The sequence below is a fragment of the Lagopus muta genome, chromosome 22 (genome assembly GCF_023343835.1).
Source record: "Lagopus muta isolate bLagMut1 chromosome 22, bLagMut1 primary, whole genome shotgun sequence".
In the NCBI taxonomy this organism is placed as follows: domain Eukaryota; kingdom Metazoa; phylum Chordata; class Aves; order Galliformes; family Phasianidae; genus Lagopus; species Lagopus muta.
Window position 1 is genome coordinate 2,458,600 of NC_064454.1, and position 16,341 is coordinate 2,474,940.

Genomic DNA, 16,341 nt, shown 5'->3' on the forward strand with positions numbered 1-16,341 from the left:
CGCGTGCCAGGAGGCGAGAATACAAAATGTGGAGGTGGAGTGGAACGCATCCCAGAGGGAGTGGGAAGGCTGCCATCTCGTAGGGTGATGCCATCATGGGGCTCCCACTGAGGCTGGGACTACCCTTGTTCCTTGCTGGGATCCAGGCTTCCAGGAGAGAAACAAGGATGCAGCGATGAGGCTTGGCTCTAAAGACTGGGATGTCCCATGGGATGTGCCCACAGGACCCCTTCTACAGGAAGGATGCTTTGCCTGAAGGATGGAGACATCCTGCTGCATTACAGGCAAAAGAACCATCCTGCTGTCCCTGTCCCCAGGCAGGAGCCCTTCCCCCAGCTGAACAGCAGCATCTGGTTTTCTTTCAGCATGATTCCTGTGTTTTAAACCCAATTTTCCAGATGGACGGACTGTGCCGCGTGGAGGTCAAGCGACGCACCTCAAGGTCACACAGAGAGGCAGCGGTGGCAGCTCGGGATGAGCAGGTTTGCAGCTCAAGCCCCATCCACAGGGACAAAGGACATCCATGTGGCATCAATGCCATCCCCATGGGGGCACATGTTAAGCGTATCTAACTGCTGCCCACACACCATAATGGTGACAGCACAGGTGGGACTGTGCTGTCACCCACTGGTGTCCCCAACACATGAAGGACATTGGGGTGTAGGGGGGGGTCACTACGGTACCCCCAGTGCCACATCTGCCCATTTCCCCACACCAGAGCATCCCAACACCCGGAGCCATCTCATAGCACTGAGCTGCAGCAGATGCTGGAGCAAAAACAGCCCCAGGGAGACCCGCTCTGCATCTGGCTCCTGCACAGCGCACGGTCCTCTCCATCCCAGTCCTCCAGCTTAATATCAACTACAGCACAAGCACTCTGTGTGCCGACAGCCGAGCCACCCGCCAGCAGATCCTGAATCATGCTGTTCCTGGCGCAGGCAGTCCTCCCACCAATGCCAGGAAGCAGGAGGAACGGAGCGATGCGTGCAAGGCCAGCCGGGCACCCAGAGCCGCAGGCTGGGGAGATGTCTGCCGAGAAGAAAGGAAGAGGGGATGCTTCCATCATCCCTGTGGGATGGGAGCGTGCCAAGAGCCAACGGCACGGCGTGGAACACAGGAGGCTCACGCTGACTTGTCCTGCAGCAGCTCTGCAGAGGGATGGAGGCTTGCAGGGTCCTCCCATCAGAGGAGAAGCTGCATCGTCCAGTGGAACGGCAATGGAGCCAGAAAATCATCACTGCACAAATCCAACACCAACCGGGGCAGCGCGGCACACACATCCATCCCCGCACGTCTCATCCAACGGAGCACAATCCTCCAGGAAAGGATTGAAACGGGGCCGACCTGCTGCTCAACGGCAGGTGCCAAACCATCCCTGTGCTAGAGATGCAGCGCCCGAGCTCCAGCACCACCACGAAAAGCATCCCCCAGTGCCAACATCCCGGTGGTTCACCCAAAACCGAGCCTAAAATCCCTCCACACGCCGTGCTGTGCCATCTCTGCAACGCCACGCCAACGGGAGAGAGAGAGGAAAGCCCCAGCATCGTCACAGCCCCGAGGGAACGCCGGGAGGCCGGGCCCCCCGACACCCACTGCCGCCGCACCCCAGCACTGTCACGTTCCTGCTCTCCTCCCCCTCTCCATAAGAGGGGATAACACAGCCTCGCTGAGCGGATTACCGCCTGGAAAGCCCTGGGAGAGCCTCGCCAGGCCAGGGGGCTGCTTGCGGCCAGCAAGGCTGTGAGGGGCTGTGGGTCAGCCCTGAGCGAGGAAGAGCAGGAAGAAGAGGCGGTGGCAGCGGGAGGAGGGCTGGCGAGGCAGGGAGGGCTGAAATCTGGTGCAGGATGAGATCTCAGCCCATGAGCAACACCAGCCTGGTTAGCACAGCACTGTGTGCAGCAGCTCAGGATGGACAGACCCTGCAGAAGAGCCCAGGGCCGGCAGGACACCGGCGAATCCATGTAGCACTGCCACCAACCACACGCTGATGGCTCCCTCCCCACAGCCACATCGTCAACAAACGCTGTCCCCATCCCTCGCCGAGTGATGCAGGGTGACAGCCACCCACCCACGGGACTCCCTGCTCCTTGCCCATCGGCTGCTGCAACCCCAGCACTGCTTCGGGCAGGGAACACTGCAATCATCCCCCATCAAAGCTCCTCTCTCCTCATCGCCTCGTCCCCATCCCCACGCTGCTGCATCCCCGCGGGGGCTGCACGCCCCCCGCCCGCTGTGCCCACCCACACATTACTCACAGCGCGCTCATTCATCACGTCGGCGCCTCGCCGTACGCACAGCAGCCAACCCCTGCAGCCCACTCGCCCGTGCCAGCCCCGCCACCCCCTCCCGATTAGGGTAGCCTCAGCCCATTAGGGACAGACCCCTCCTGACCCTCCCCCCTCACACTAGCTGCAGAGATGCCAGCCCCATAGCGGTGCCACCGTAAGCTCGGGGAGCCCCCATGTCCCCATAATTGGGCTCTGGGGCACCCAGGACCACCCCCCATCCCCCAACCATCCGGGAGCTGCTGCTGCATCAGCAGACAGCTCGCGGCTCACCTGCTCCCTGCAGGGCTGGCGGCTGAAGGCAGAGCAGGAAAAGCAGGGTGAGTCCCTGCAGCTGTCTCCTGCCTGACCTTGGACAACCCTGTGCCTCAGTTTACCCGCGCGCAGCAGCCACCCAGGGAAGGAGAAGGAACCACCGGGGTTGTGGGGAGCAAACTGCCCCACAAAGCCTGCAGATGGGAGCACTGACTTCACAGTGCAGAGAAAGCACCCACCCCCCCCTCCCCACCTTCCCCCGAGGCTACAGCCCTGCAGGGAAGGGCACTCCGCATTCCCTGAGTTGCAAGAAAAAAAAAAAAAGGGGGGGCGCAAAAAAACCCTACGGGACACATCCCTAGCAAGGGCTCGTCCCCATTAACTTCTCCCGAGGAGAATTTCAAAGCTGGGAGCGGAGCCGCAGCCGCACACCCGCACCAATTTGCGGCACCGCAGCGCGGGGGGATCGCAGCGTCCCGACGTGCAGCCGCTGCCCTCCGGGAGGTCACCACAAAAACGCTCCGCTCGCAGCGCCCTCCCTACCAATGATTTTTATTAAGAAGACCCAAAATAATAATACTAATAAAAAATAAAGCAGTGAAGCCCTCCCCGCAGCACGGCACGCTGCCCTCGTCCATGCACAGACACCGGAGGAGATGCAAAACCCAGCCGGAGCCGCAGCAAAGCCGCGCGCACAGCGCCCCGGGGGCGCGCACCGTCCTCCCCGCGCCCCGAGGTGCGGAACCTCGGCGCGAAGCCCCGCATCAACCCTCGGTGCAACCAGCCAGCCAACCCCGGGGCAACCTCCCGGTGCAAACCCCGCCGCGCGCACACGCAGCCCCCCCGGCCCCGCTCACCTTGCACGCTCAGCCCGCGGGCGCCGAGCACACTTGCTACCAAAGCGGCCACATACCAAATCATAGTACTACCGGCCCCCGGTGCGCAGCATCTTCCGCCCGCCGGGCGGCCCGGCCGGGGCGGGGCGGGGCTGGCCGGGCCGGGGCAGGGTTCCCCGGGCCGCCGCGGGGCTGGCCGGGCCGGAGGAGCGGCTCAGGGCCGACCGCCGGCCGCCGCCGTTGCGCCCATCTCGCCGCCACCGCCGCCGTCGCGCTGCACCTGCCTCCGCCGCTCGGCGCGGCGCGCAGCCTAGCCTGCGCCCTTTAGCGGCTCGGTGCCGCCCCCGCCCTTCGCTCATTGGCCGCGCCCCGGCGGAGTGGGCGGTGATTGGCTGACGGTGCGGCCCGGGCCCGTTTCAAGGTGGGTTGGCGCGCACGGGGCCCCGCGCCGCAGTATCATGCGCACTGCCGGGTGCGCCGGCACGGCCCGGCCCGGGGTCACCTCCGCGCGCGGTCACCCCCGCGGGGCCCGGGAGCCGCCCGTCCCCGGGCCGTGCCGCCTCCGCGATGTGCCGCCCGCCTCCCGCGCGGTGCCACCTTTCCGTCCCCAGGTGTGCCATCTCCCCGTCCCCAGACGGTGCCACCTGTCCCTGGGCAATGTCACCTCTCCGTCCCCAGATGTGCCAGCTGCTCTCGAGCAGTATCGCCACTCTGTTCCCAGATGTGTCACCTCCTCCGTCCCCCTGTGCCACCGGTCGGCGTGTGGTGCCGCCTCTCTGACCCCGAGCTCACCACCTGCCCTCTAGCAATGTCACTTCTCTGTCCCCAGATGTACCACCTGCCTGTGAGCAGTGCCACTTTCTTGTCCCCTGATGCAGCACCTGCCCTCGAGCAGCATCACATCTCTGTCCCCAGCTGTGCTGCCCGTCCCCATGCAGTATCACCCTGTCCCCAGATGTGCCACCTTTCAGACACATCTCAGTACCACCCTGACCACCGCCAGCGGTACCATCTGTCCCTGACCCCCTGCATGGGGGTTCAATTATGGCCCTGCTGCCGTCTGTGCCCCCCCGCATGGGATCAGCATCCCCATCAGTGGAGCCACCTGCCCCCTGTGCCATGCCCCTCTCACCTATGTCACAAACTTGACACCACAGAGTGGTGCCACATGCATGCACCATCCCACAAGTGTCACCAGCTCGGTGCCAATGCCACCACTGGCATCAGCTTTGCCACCTGCTCACTGTCACATCCTTCTGCCATCCTGTGCCGCCCGTGTCACTTCTCAGCACCCTACAACAGCTCTGTGCCCACTCCGTGGCACCCAGACACAACTCAGTGCCATTTCTCTGCACTCTGCCTTTGCTCTCCTCCCTGCCCACCTCTCCTCCCTGCGCAGACCTCTGCTGATGCCAGATGGGCAAGCAGCCTGGCCTGCTCCTGAGAAGAGAAACGGGCCACTGCACTTCCCAGGAGGTGACAGGCAGCCTGGGAGGGACAGGCTGGCACAGCCATGATGCCCACGCCGACAGGAAAGGGTCTGGAGAGGCTGGTGGAGCTGCTGCTCCCCCACCCCTTCTGCTCAACCCACCCATCTGCAGTGCCACCATCTATTTTGGTCAACATTATGATCCAGGTCTTCTGGATGGCTTCAGCTGGGGCGTCTCCATAAATTCAAAGGAAAATAAACATAATGAAGGGCATTGATTATACATACACAACAGCCCAAGGCAGGATGCACCCAGAGCCTGTGATCGATGGGGACAACCCAGCCCCACAGCCCCGCCATCCATCACAGAGCTGGGAATATGACTTGGGTTGGAGCTCGGGCTGCTGGTTCACACCCTTGTTTTTCCAGACTAATTTGCTAGTTTTATAAAATCCATTCCCCACTGTTTTCACACTTCTCTCCCTCTCTATTTATAGCCAGGTTTATTTACATGAGCTGGGCACTCCATGTACTTTCCCATCAGTTGGCTGTGGCAGAGCTGACAGCAGGCGAGGAGCAGCCGGACCCTCAGCCACAACCCTGCATCTGGGGAGGGACCCATCCTCCAATCATCCAGTGCACAACTGGTGCCACCCCAATAGAGTCAGCACCTTCCCATCTCAAAGGAAAGCTCTTCCATGCAACTAGCCTGGGGATGGCCACAATTCCCCAGCTCAAAAGGTCATGAAAACGGGGGTGGGGGGAGGGGGGAACATCATCACGGAGCAGAGCTTGGTATCACAGCCCTCTGCCCCACAAGCAGAAATGGAAAGCAAAGTGGATCATGCAGGGCTGAGTCACTCAACAACTGCCCAGTGATACGTTTACCAGTTGGCCTTACAAGAGGGATAACAATGTCATTGTGTTTTATTTGCTTTCTTTTCTGAGAGGTACTGACGTTGCAAGCATATGCAATGACAATGCACGTGCCAAGAGGCACTGGGATGCAGCTTTCTCCATCTCACCTTGGGCAAGATCCTTGGGCTTGGGATCACTGGAGAAGGAGAAAGGTTTGAGAATGGGCACAAAAAAAAAATGGGAATGAGCTACAAGATGGGGCTGGAAATGGAGCTGGGCAGCCCTGGGAGCAGCGAGGCTCTGGTTCAGCCTCTCCCAGGGGGCAATAAAAAGAATGAAATAAGGCTCTGGTGCTATGGCACGGTGAGGGCATGGGCTGCAGTAGACAGCCAGCTTGCTTGTCTCAATTAACCTGAGGGGTCACAGAGAGGCTGACCTGCAGCACAGCATCCCTCGAGGAGCACAACAACCTGCATGGACCTGGGCTGCTGCAGCCCCCGCCAAGCACACGTATGGGATTATTCACAGCCCCCAGCATTTGCATGATGGAGTCACGAGTCTCACAACATCTGATCTCCCGGGAGGCAACGGCCCACATTTGGAAAGTGGGACTCGGTGTCTCACAGCATCCCACATCGCCCAGCTGTCACCTCCTCCCCACCCTGGGAGGGGACCAGGAGAACAGAGCATACCCCAAAGAGAGGGACAGCTTTGGGGCAGAGGCACACGGGAGCTGAAATGCTGAGCCAGCCTGCAGCATCACTGTCAGCACAGGGAGAAATGCACAGCCCTGTGATGGAGCAAGCAGGCAGGCAGCTCAGTGCTGGGTTCCTGGCCCCGGTGGCTCATCACCAGCGTGTGACTCCAGCTGGCAAGCAAGGAGCAGCATCCTGCCATGCCTCCCTGGCTACGTGGCCAAGTCGTGGAGCAATCCACCTGTGGTATTTCAGAAAAGACACACTAAACTTCTGCAGAGTGGGGTCAGCTGAGTCACGTTAACAACTTTTTCCTCCCGTTAGCAGGTCTCCAACGTAGCTGATGAGTAATCAGCCCACTAATAGACTCACTCACACAACACTCCCTGTATCAAGCGGCAGCAATTGCCTGCCTTGTCTGATTAACCTCAAAGAAGGATCTGGCTCCGGTAATGCGATACCCCATCCTTATCTCATCCAGCCCAAACACGGCTCTCTGCAGCACCATGGGAAAGGGTGACCGCACTGGGAAAGGCTCAGGGTCCACACTGCATCACTATATGGGGAAAAATCCATAGCCATCATCACAGGGCAGATGCTGGGGCAGATGCAGCCCAGGTGGGACGGCAGACCCTGACCCACATCAGCCCCTCCAGGCATTCCTCAAGTGAGGGGTAGCAGGCACCCATCGCTGTCCCCTCCTGGCAACAGCACAGATCCCTCTCCCACACAGCCCCAGCACCGCCGCCCACCCCATTACTCACTGGGCCTCTTGGCACAGGGAACGCAGCCCCACACAGGGAATTTGGGCACAGCACGTGCTCCTGGAGGCTGGGGACTTGTCATCGGCACTGTCATCGCCGTGAGTAACGACACTGAGTCCTGGCCTCCCCCTAGCACATCCCCAAAAAGCATCACACTCTGGGGGAAGCGCAGCCCCACGGCAGCCTCCCCTGCGCTGCAGGGAAACTGAGGCACGGGGCTTTGGTGCAGGAGGGAAGGGCTGGATCACTTGTGTGACACCATGGGGGACAGGTGACTCACTGAAGGTCGGGGCAGTGAGGCTGGCTCAACTCTGAGTCCCAGCACTCCAACATCTCGCCCTGGCATCCTCCCCAGACCCTGCACATGCAGCGTGTCATCAGCAGTGACACACTCTGCTGACGTCCCCAAATCATGTGGCAGCAGCAGCATCGCCGGTAATTACTGGTGGCAGGAGTGCTCCCCCCTGTGCTGCTGCTTGCTGCAGGCTGCAGCCAGGCGTGCTTGGCTCCCAAGGCTCTGTGGCCAGGTCCCCTGGATCCCCGTATCACAGGGATGGGGACAAGCATGTGCTGGGCTGGGCTGCAGCCTCCCTGGCAGGGGAAGCAGAAAGGGGCTGCAGCATGCTGGGGATTGGAAAGGGCTTTTGCTGCCAGAGAGAAGGGCTCTGTTATAGCATGCCAAGAAACAGGGGAGGCTCAGAGCTGCCTTTGTTTGCAGGGGAGCAGGGGTTGAAGCTGTGCACATCCTCACTGTGCTGCTGCTCCTGCAAGTGGGTAGCCCTAAACAGCCACTGCTGGGGGCTGAGTAGGGCTGCAGGACTGTGCTCAGCATTGAGCAGTCAGAAAAAACCCTTTATTTCCTGCGATTAGCCACCAAAGAGGGGCCACCCTGCCCCTCCAGGTGGGCAAAGCAGAGCCCCCTGCAAACAGCCCACTGGGGAGCTGAGCTTCCTGCACAGCATCACCTGAGGCCAGCACAGTGCAAGCTGCCTTCTCCTATGTGCACATGTGAGCAGAGGGAAAAGAGGCCACGGCCCTCCAACTGCTGCAGTCCAGATACCATGGAGATGGGCTCAAGGAAATGTAGCGTGCCCACTCCCCATGCTGTCCCAGGACCTGTGCCAGGCTCAGGGCATTGCAGTGACAGCCTGAAACCTTTCCTAAGCCAGAAGGGATGTAGAAGCTCAGGGTGATGACCAGATGACACTGCAGTGGCAGGGAGCAAATCCCCAGCCAGAAACCAGGAATGCAGCTCTTTATCCACTGCACAACTTCACATATGCCCTTCTCCCTCTGGTTGATTTGTCTGTGGCACAGAGCTGGGATCTTCTCAGTCCCTGGGATGCTTGGACCCACTGCCAGATGAGGAGAAGCACTCGGCTCCCAGGGATAAGGCACAAACTTGGGAGATGAATCTGCCAGTTCTCAGCTCCCCACCAGCATTTCTTCCCACAGCTGGGCTTGGCCCCGAATCTGCTCCCCCGCCACCAGGCAGCAATCAGCTCTGTATTCAGAGGCTGCTGGGGAGGATGATTAGGCAGCGAGTCACACCACTTTGGGACAAATGTGCAATCAGCCCAGGAGCACAGCACCTTCCCAGCACAACACAGGGGATGCCCCAGAGCGGGACCTATGGGGTGTGAGCGTGGGCTGAGCAGCTCTACAGCACTGCACCTCGTGTGCTGGCAGCCCCCAAACCCAGAATAGCCCCAGAGATGCTGAGAGGCTCCAGGTGTGCTGCCTGCCTGCCTATCACTGCATCATCCTCCGGATCCATGAGCCACAGCTCTGGATGGATGGCCAGAAGCCTCCCACCTACCCAGCTTAACCCTGAACGAGCTGAGCATGGTCCTGGGAGAGGAGGCAATGGAAATGTGCCTCCAACCTTGGATTTTCCCCATTAGACAGCAGCAGGACAGCCTGTAAGAGCCTGCACCACGGGACAACACGCAGCAGATGCATGCCCCGGTCCATTCCCCATCCCCAGCTGGTGAGCAGAGGGAGATCCTCCCTTTGTGCCCTGCCACCCAAGATCCCATAACCCCAATTCCCACAGACACAATCTCACGTAACAGCTTCCCTCTCCATCTCCAGGCTGGTGTGTCGCTGCTGCTGCATGCTGACATTTTTTTGCCGGATGCCACTTATTTATAGCATGCCTGACCTTTTCCCAAGTTTATATCCTCCTTTCCCTTCCATCCTCCCACCAGCACCAAAAGCCACCCCCGCCTTTCTCCCAAGCCCGTTTGCATGCAGCATCCCCCGAAGCTGAGCTTGGATGCTGCTCGCTTGCATCCCCATAAAGGAAAAATCTAGGGGCGTCCATCATGCACGAGACCCACTTTCCTTCTGCAAGGAACAGTTTGGAGTCGAACCTCCCACCCAGATCGTCAGAAATCTGTGCTGGGGGAGAGCAGCAGGGCCCTTTCCCCCCAGCCTCTGTGCTGGAAGCAGCAGCAGCCCAGCTCTGTGTGGGTGGGATTTGCCAGCGAGCTGCAGGCTGGAAGGGCAGGGAGAGCTGGAACAGCTCCTGCACATCGATTGCATCCCAGCTGCGGGTTGCTCAGGGCTGCTGCAGGGAAATTTTCCCTTTCCACCCCCCCCCAGACAGCAAAACCTGGTCCCCACTGGGATGTCCATCACCTGCTCTCTATGTCCATGCATTCCCCTTGCTCTCATCACCCCGGGGCAGCCCAGGTGCTGGAGACACGGGAGCCAACCCTGGGATGCCGTGGGGACCCCAGCACATGCCCCAGGTCCTGACCCCATAGCAGCCAGCCCCCCACTGCCTCCACTGCTCTAATTACTCCTCTGGCACCCGGCGTGGGGCCCTCCGACCCAATTACAATTGATTCCTCACTCCAGCCCGGTCGATGCCATTGACTGAGGCATCAGAAAGACAAATCCATGCTCCCAGCCCAGGAAGGCGGCGGGGATGCCCACGGCACCCACCAGCGCTGGGTGGGGGCTGTTGGGCTGCAGCAAGAAGAGCTAAAGCCTCATTGTCTTATCCCACACAGCCCCAACCTCAAAGGAAATTCCCCTAAAAAACTCCCATCCATCCAGCTCCAGCAGAGTAATTGAGTCAGAGCCCAAGCAAAGGATTGCTCACCAACCTTGAGCACATGTTACATGGATGGGAAACGCACAGGAGCTGCCCCTACATCCCCCACTGCCCCCAAGCAGATAATACACCCGCACAAGGAAATTACAAGGAATTTGCTGCCATCCCATCTAATCCACAGGGGAGACATCTGAATCCTACAAGGAGCATTTGGCCTCCGGGTTCGGAAGAGCTTAGAGGCATGCAGAGACATTAAAAACACACATGGGGATTAAGGGAAAGGGAAAGCACAGCTGGAGAGCCAGGGTGGCTATGAGAGGTGGTTGGGGAACTGAGGTGTGGCAAGCAGGCTTTGGGCAAGGTCTGCATGCCACCCCCAGTGCCCCAAGGTCTAAAAGAGTGGGAACCCATGAGATGCTGTGGATGGATGGGATCTGACCCAACAGCAATCAGATTCTTCAGAACTTGGGGCAGCGATCTGATGCACGAGGAGACATTGAGCACCCATAGCCAGGTCACAAAGCCCATGCCCTGGGGGTCCGTGCTGGTGGGGTCTTGCAAGGATACACTTTGGAAGCATCCCTCATCATTTGGGATTTATTCTGATCATCTCTAATCCTCCGCCTTGATTGCTGAGGCTCCCGATCTCATTAGCAGGGCCATGCTGGGTAGTTATTTCTGCTGGGGTGGGGGAGTTGGTGTTTAAAATTGATATTAATCCCATCTCAATAATCTGATGGTTATTGATTTTTATTTTTAACCTGGCTTTTTATTAAGGCGAGCCCAGCAGCTCCCTGCTCCGGGGCAGCCCCAGCCCTGCATCCCCTCCATCCCCTACAACACACCCCACAAATGGGTTCGCACCACCCGGGGCCCCTGCAGGCTGTGAGCATCACCGCGATGCAGGGCTGCCAGCAGAGCTCTGAGAGCCTCCAACCCCTCCGTTGTTCTCTTTCCAACCCAATAGGAGCATCTTTTTTAATTATAAGGGAAAGAAACCGCTTCCGCTCGCCGCGTTTAGGGACATCAGAGCTCACAATTGCATGATTAAGAAGGAGCCATTAGCACCCCGTCAAAACAGCTTTTCAAAAACGAGCTTTGACAAAATTGTCACGGTAGATGTATCGGGAGAGAGAGGGAGCCGGCACAGCCCGCCAGGCACGATTCTACATCATTTTGACAGCTCGCATTAAGGCAACTTCAAGGCACCTTTGGGAAATTACCTCGGTGCTGCGGGGAGCTCAGCATCCACCCCTGCCACCAAGGCAGCATTGGGATGCTCCTGCGCACACCACACCTCCTGCCTCGGTTTCCCAAAGCGCCGAGTCCAATTGGCTCCGAGCGCAGCACCGATATCCACGTGCGTCGCTGCAACCTGCCGGGGATTTCCTCCTGCTCCAACCCTGCTCCTGCTCTGACTCATTTTCTCCCTGCTCCCGCAGCGCAGGAACGTGCCACCTTTTTGCTGCTGCTAAGAGTTAATGGCTGCCTACCCGCCTCCTCTCCGGACCCTTGGCAAAAAGCAAAACGCCAACAACTTCGGGAACAGCTCGTGTTTAGCTTGGCAGGATGGCTATTGTTCCCGTATTGAAAATACATGTATCATCCCAAAATGTTGTGAGTGAAAGCAGATTGTTTCCCCCCAGTCCTGCTAAAGCAATGGCAAGCACCGTATTGCAGCTGGAGGCGCGTCAAGATGAGCTTTTAAGGAGCAAGCCAGCAAGGCTTTCCAAATTGTTTGCATAGGACAGGAGATTGACCCCACCACAGCATCCCCATGGCCACGCTGGAGCAAAGCCAGCCCTCCATCCCCGAGCCTGTAACCAGCAAGGTTTTGCTTTAGGTGGAGAGAAACCTCTATGGAGCAGAGCCAGAGCATCAAGTGCCAGAGCTGCACTGGTTCCTGGAGGTCCTCATGGAGAACAAACCCAGAAAAAAGAACAGAAGCAGTTTGCCCCAATCCAAGGGGAACACAGGGATCAACCAAAGCGTGGATGGAGCTGGGAGCAGCAGGAGGGTCTGCCTGTAAGAGCCATGGATTGATGGGAGAGGTGTGAGGATGGCACTCAGTGGCCACGCTGTATTTTTAGCTGCTGGTTTTATTTAAGAGCTGATGGTTTAATAAGGAGGTGGCTGTAATTGGAGCTGAAGTCACTAAGGAAAACACAAGCAATGGGAGTAAATATACAAAAATAGTTGGGTTTCTAAAGGTTGTGTGATACCTTCCTAATTAAATGGAGCGTGTTTTAATTACCAATCAAAGTTAGTGTCATTTGAAAAAAACAACCCACAGGCATTTTCTTTGATTTGAAGAGCAGCTGACGCCAACCTGGGAAAGCAGAGTTGCCAAGAAGATGGGCCAGGGGTCAGCTGTGATTAATTCATTTACAATGGCACCATAGCAGAGCCACAAAGACCCCCAAGGTGGGCCATGGGCACAGCAGGAGCTGGGAGAGATGGGCAAAGGCCAGCACAGGTGGGCAACCAGGAAAAGCAGCTCCACAAAAGTATGGCTGAAGGGGAGAGGCGATGTCCAGCTGTGCTTTTAACACCTTGTAAGGAGGCCATGGGGAGGAGATGCAACACTTGTGAACTAGACCAGTATTTGATGGCCCTGCCTGGCCAGCCTGTTGGGATGCCCTTCCTTAGAAGTCCTATATTCACTTTTAACACAGCACTCCAGTTATAGGAGCTCAGGTGGGCACACAGAGTTTCACACATTGTGTCCCCTCCAAGAAAACCCCAACGCAAACCAGCAGTGAGCTGGTAGAGCCACCACAAGCAGAAGGAGAGCACAGAAACCAGTTGGAGATGACACCCAGCTGGAACCATCTCCTGGCCCTGCCTCCTGTTGGGGTGACATTGAGAGAACTGAGATCGGAGTTGAAACCTCCCTGCAGCTCCTGGGGGCCTTAGAATCATATCTCAAGTTGAAAGGGATTAATAAGGATCGTGGCACCCAACATAGCTCCTACCAGAGATGCCCACTACTGGACACCCAAGGCTGCTATCCCCTAATCCTGGGTGAAGGAGGCTGGTAGCACCCAAAAACACTGCTTGAAGCCAGACAATGTCAACCCAGGATCCAGGGAAGCACTCAGTGTTGTATTTGAGAGCTACGGACATCAAGACCTGTGCATCCTGATGTACACCTTCACGCTTCTGGGGCCAACTGCTGAGCAAAAAACCACTCCTGTCCAGGAAACCCAGACACTTCCCAGCCCTGCAGCTCCTACCTGCAGACGCAGCCTGCCTGACACCTCCCCCAAGCCACCTTCCCAGCAATTACCTCCACAAAAAGTTAATAAGGAACGTCTTTGTCTGGAAGGCACTCATTAAAAAAAAAAAAAATTGGCATGAAGAACGATGTATATTGCACAACAAAATGTGTTGCTTTTTAATATGTTTTTATAACCCAAACAAATTTGTTTCTCACACTCCCAGGCTGGAAAAAGGAGCCGTCCTACAGTTTAAGATTGCAGTTTGCAATCAGCTCCGCCAGAGAATCTGTTGCAAAGCTGTCGCAGCAAATAAGCGCCGTTTCCCTGCTGTGCTGAAGCTCTGATGGTGCTGGGCACGGATCTGCATGGCCACCACATCCTCAGCACTGCAGGGAAGGAGCAGGGCTCTGCTGTGCTGGGAGCACGGGGCCAAAGGAAGCAGCCACATGCACGTGTGTCACCTCCAGCTGGCAAGGACACAGCAGCCTTGCACAGAGCTCTGCAGCCCTTTGCATCTCTCTGTCCCGTGCCCTCGCCTGCTTTTGCTCTGCGTTTCTCACCAAGGCGCTGTGCATGGAGTGGTCTGGAGGACAGAGATCTGTGTCCTCCATCAGCATTTGCATTCAGCTCTCACCACCTGGGTCTGACCCCTTTCATCAGCAAAAAAAAATCAAATTTATTTATATATATATATATTTTGGCAATGGAAAGGAAAGCGCAGCCCAGCTCTTTGCAACACCTGCAGAAATGCAAAGGTGTTCAGCATGCAAATGTTCCCTGGTGAGGACATCAGAGCCGTGGCACTGCCTGGCCAACGAAACCCAAGCAAATCATCCCCATAGGCACCCTGCTCATAGCAGCAGGGCCACGGGGAGCAGCAGGAGCTCATCACGCTCTGTGCTTGGGGAATGGCTGATTCACTATTATTTTTTTTCCAGGCATCCCTCGCAGGAGCCTGGAATGAGAAAAGAGCTGGAAGCTGAGCGGGTGCCTTCATGCTGGGCTTCCCTCTGGGAAGCAATCTGAGAGCCAAAACCAGGAGGGTTTGGACAAAAATACAGAACAGAGCCTTTCCAGTGTAATGAAGGAGTACCCAGATACCTGCTGCTCTTCCCCAGCTGCAGCTCTGACCCACAGAGGCAGTGCTCATTCTTAGACAGCACTGAAAGAACTCAGATCTGTTTGACTAATATGTTCCTGCGCTTAAAATTAAGTCACTGAATGACAAAAGTGCTGTTTCAGAAGTGGATCCGACTCAGAAAAGGAGCAGGAATACCCCAGCATGAGTGGGGAGAAGGGGGTGGCAGTGGGAAATGTGTTCCCATACCCACACAAGATGCCCAAATGGGACTCGAGGGACCAGGACAGGCTCACGTCACTCTGCAGGGACAGGGAGGTCACCTCCCAGTGCCACCCCTCCCCTCCAGGAAGGTCTGGGATGCAGAGCATCCTCTCAGCTCTGCACCCAACGCCTGCCTGCAGCGCTCTGTCTCCTCAAATCCTCCCTTCCCCTGGAAAACAAACACCTTCGGATGCCTCCCACCCACCCCAATCAACCTGTTCTTCACACCAGCTGCCACCCGCCCATGTTCCTCGCTCTGACAGCCCCTCCTGCATGCCGTCATCCCTGTGCTTGGGGGAGCCCATCTCCTACCACAGCTCTATTAACATCTCCCCCAGCTCTCCTGCAGCACCCGGGACACCTTGGCCAATTTCATTCAAGAGAGCCAGGGCTGCTCTTGTCAGCTCTTATCAGCTCTGAGGCATGCCTGCATGCTGCTATATATGCTCACAGGGTGATGCACAGAAGTGGTAAAGCAGCCCCAAGGGTTGCATACCCATCAGCAGGTGGGCACACGAGCCCTGCATGCATGGAGCAAATTAATTACAGCCCTCCAGAGCTTGCTGCAATGAATGGGGGCTGCAAGGCACTGCTGAGACCACCTGAGACCCTGGGAATGCCTCCATGCAAATACTCCATGCACGCATTCCATGCCCATGGGACAGATCTGCAGCCTCCCAGTTCCAACCTGCATTCACATCTGCAGTTAAACAATAGCACCAACACCTTATTAACTTGCATGGATAGAGTCAATTAGCAGCTCCCCTTCGCTTCTAAAATCCTAATTGCTTTTCTGCAGAACCTCCTATGGAGTCTCCTTGGGTAACTTCACACTGGCAGCACCAGGACACAACATCCAGCGGGTGCTTGTGACTGCTGTGAGACGGATGGCAAGGTGATGGGGTGACCTTTATCCCCCAGCAGCATCTGTCACTGCAGCCCTGCTGTGCTGAGGGTGTGATAACACCAAAACGTTCACTGTGATGGATGCTGGGTGAGGGTGACAGTTGCTCAGGCAACCAGCCGTGGCAGCACCCAGAGCTTAGAGGGGTTCCGTGCAGCCAGGAGTGCCCACACCCAGCCCTGGGGGGGACAAGCACATCCAGAGCAGGAGTAAGCAAATTCCCCACATGCAGAGCAAACCAAACAAGCTTTCCTAATCTACTACTAATGCCCAAAGCTGCACAGCCCCAATGGGATCCCTTACCTGGCTGGGAGAGCAGGGGTGATGGCATCAGCACAGAACAGCAGAAGAGGCAGAAAGGGCTCCTCCCTCCCCCACTCACTTATTTAAAGCCTCACCACCCACAGCTGTGCCCCAGAGGCTGAGAGGCTCCAGGTTCTCCTTCCTCACTGCTCCATCCCTCCCCACCTGCATCTTCCTCATCGTGATGATGCCCCCTGGGAAATCCATCCCCATTTGTCCTCATCCTCCTCCCACCCCACGCCTCCAAACCACTGCAGTTCACCACTTCAAATCCCCTTTCTGCTTGAGCCCAGGTCAAGGATTTGGTTCCATTAAGAGGCAGCATGTGTGGCTGCAAATCCACTGCTGGCTCATCCCTTGCTCTGTGCCATTAGCACCTCGATCC

At 57.4% G+C, this 16,341-nt stretch overlaps 1 protein-coding gene across 10 annotated transcripts in view; it reads right to left on the reverse strand.

Annotated features, from left to right (window-relative positions):
• IGSF9B (immunoglobulin superfamily member 9B) overlaps positions 1-15,989 on the reverse strand; it is a 58,157-nt gene extending 42,168 nt beyond the window's left edge. For 9 of the 10 annotated variants that reach the window (XR_007380894.1, XR_007380895.1, XR_007380893.1 and 6 more), the window contains exon 1: positions 3,398-3,510. Coding sequence is in view for 7 of the 10 variants with exons in the window: in XM_048968206.1 (XP_048824163.1) it covers positions 3,398-3,461 (64 nt within the window). In the remaining 3 variants the exon portion in view is untranslated. Of the gene's footprint in view, positions 1-3,397; positions 3,511-15,956 lie in introns of those variants that run through there. The other variant, XM_048968207.1, reaches the window with a different exon arrangement.
• Between the last annotated feature and the right edge of the window lie 352 nt (positions 15,990-16,341).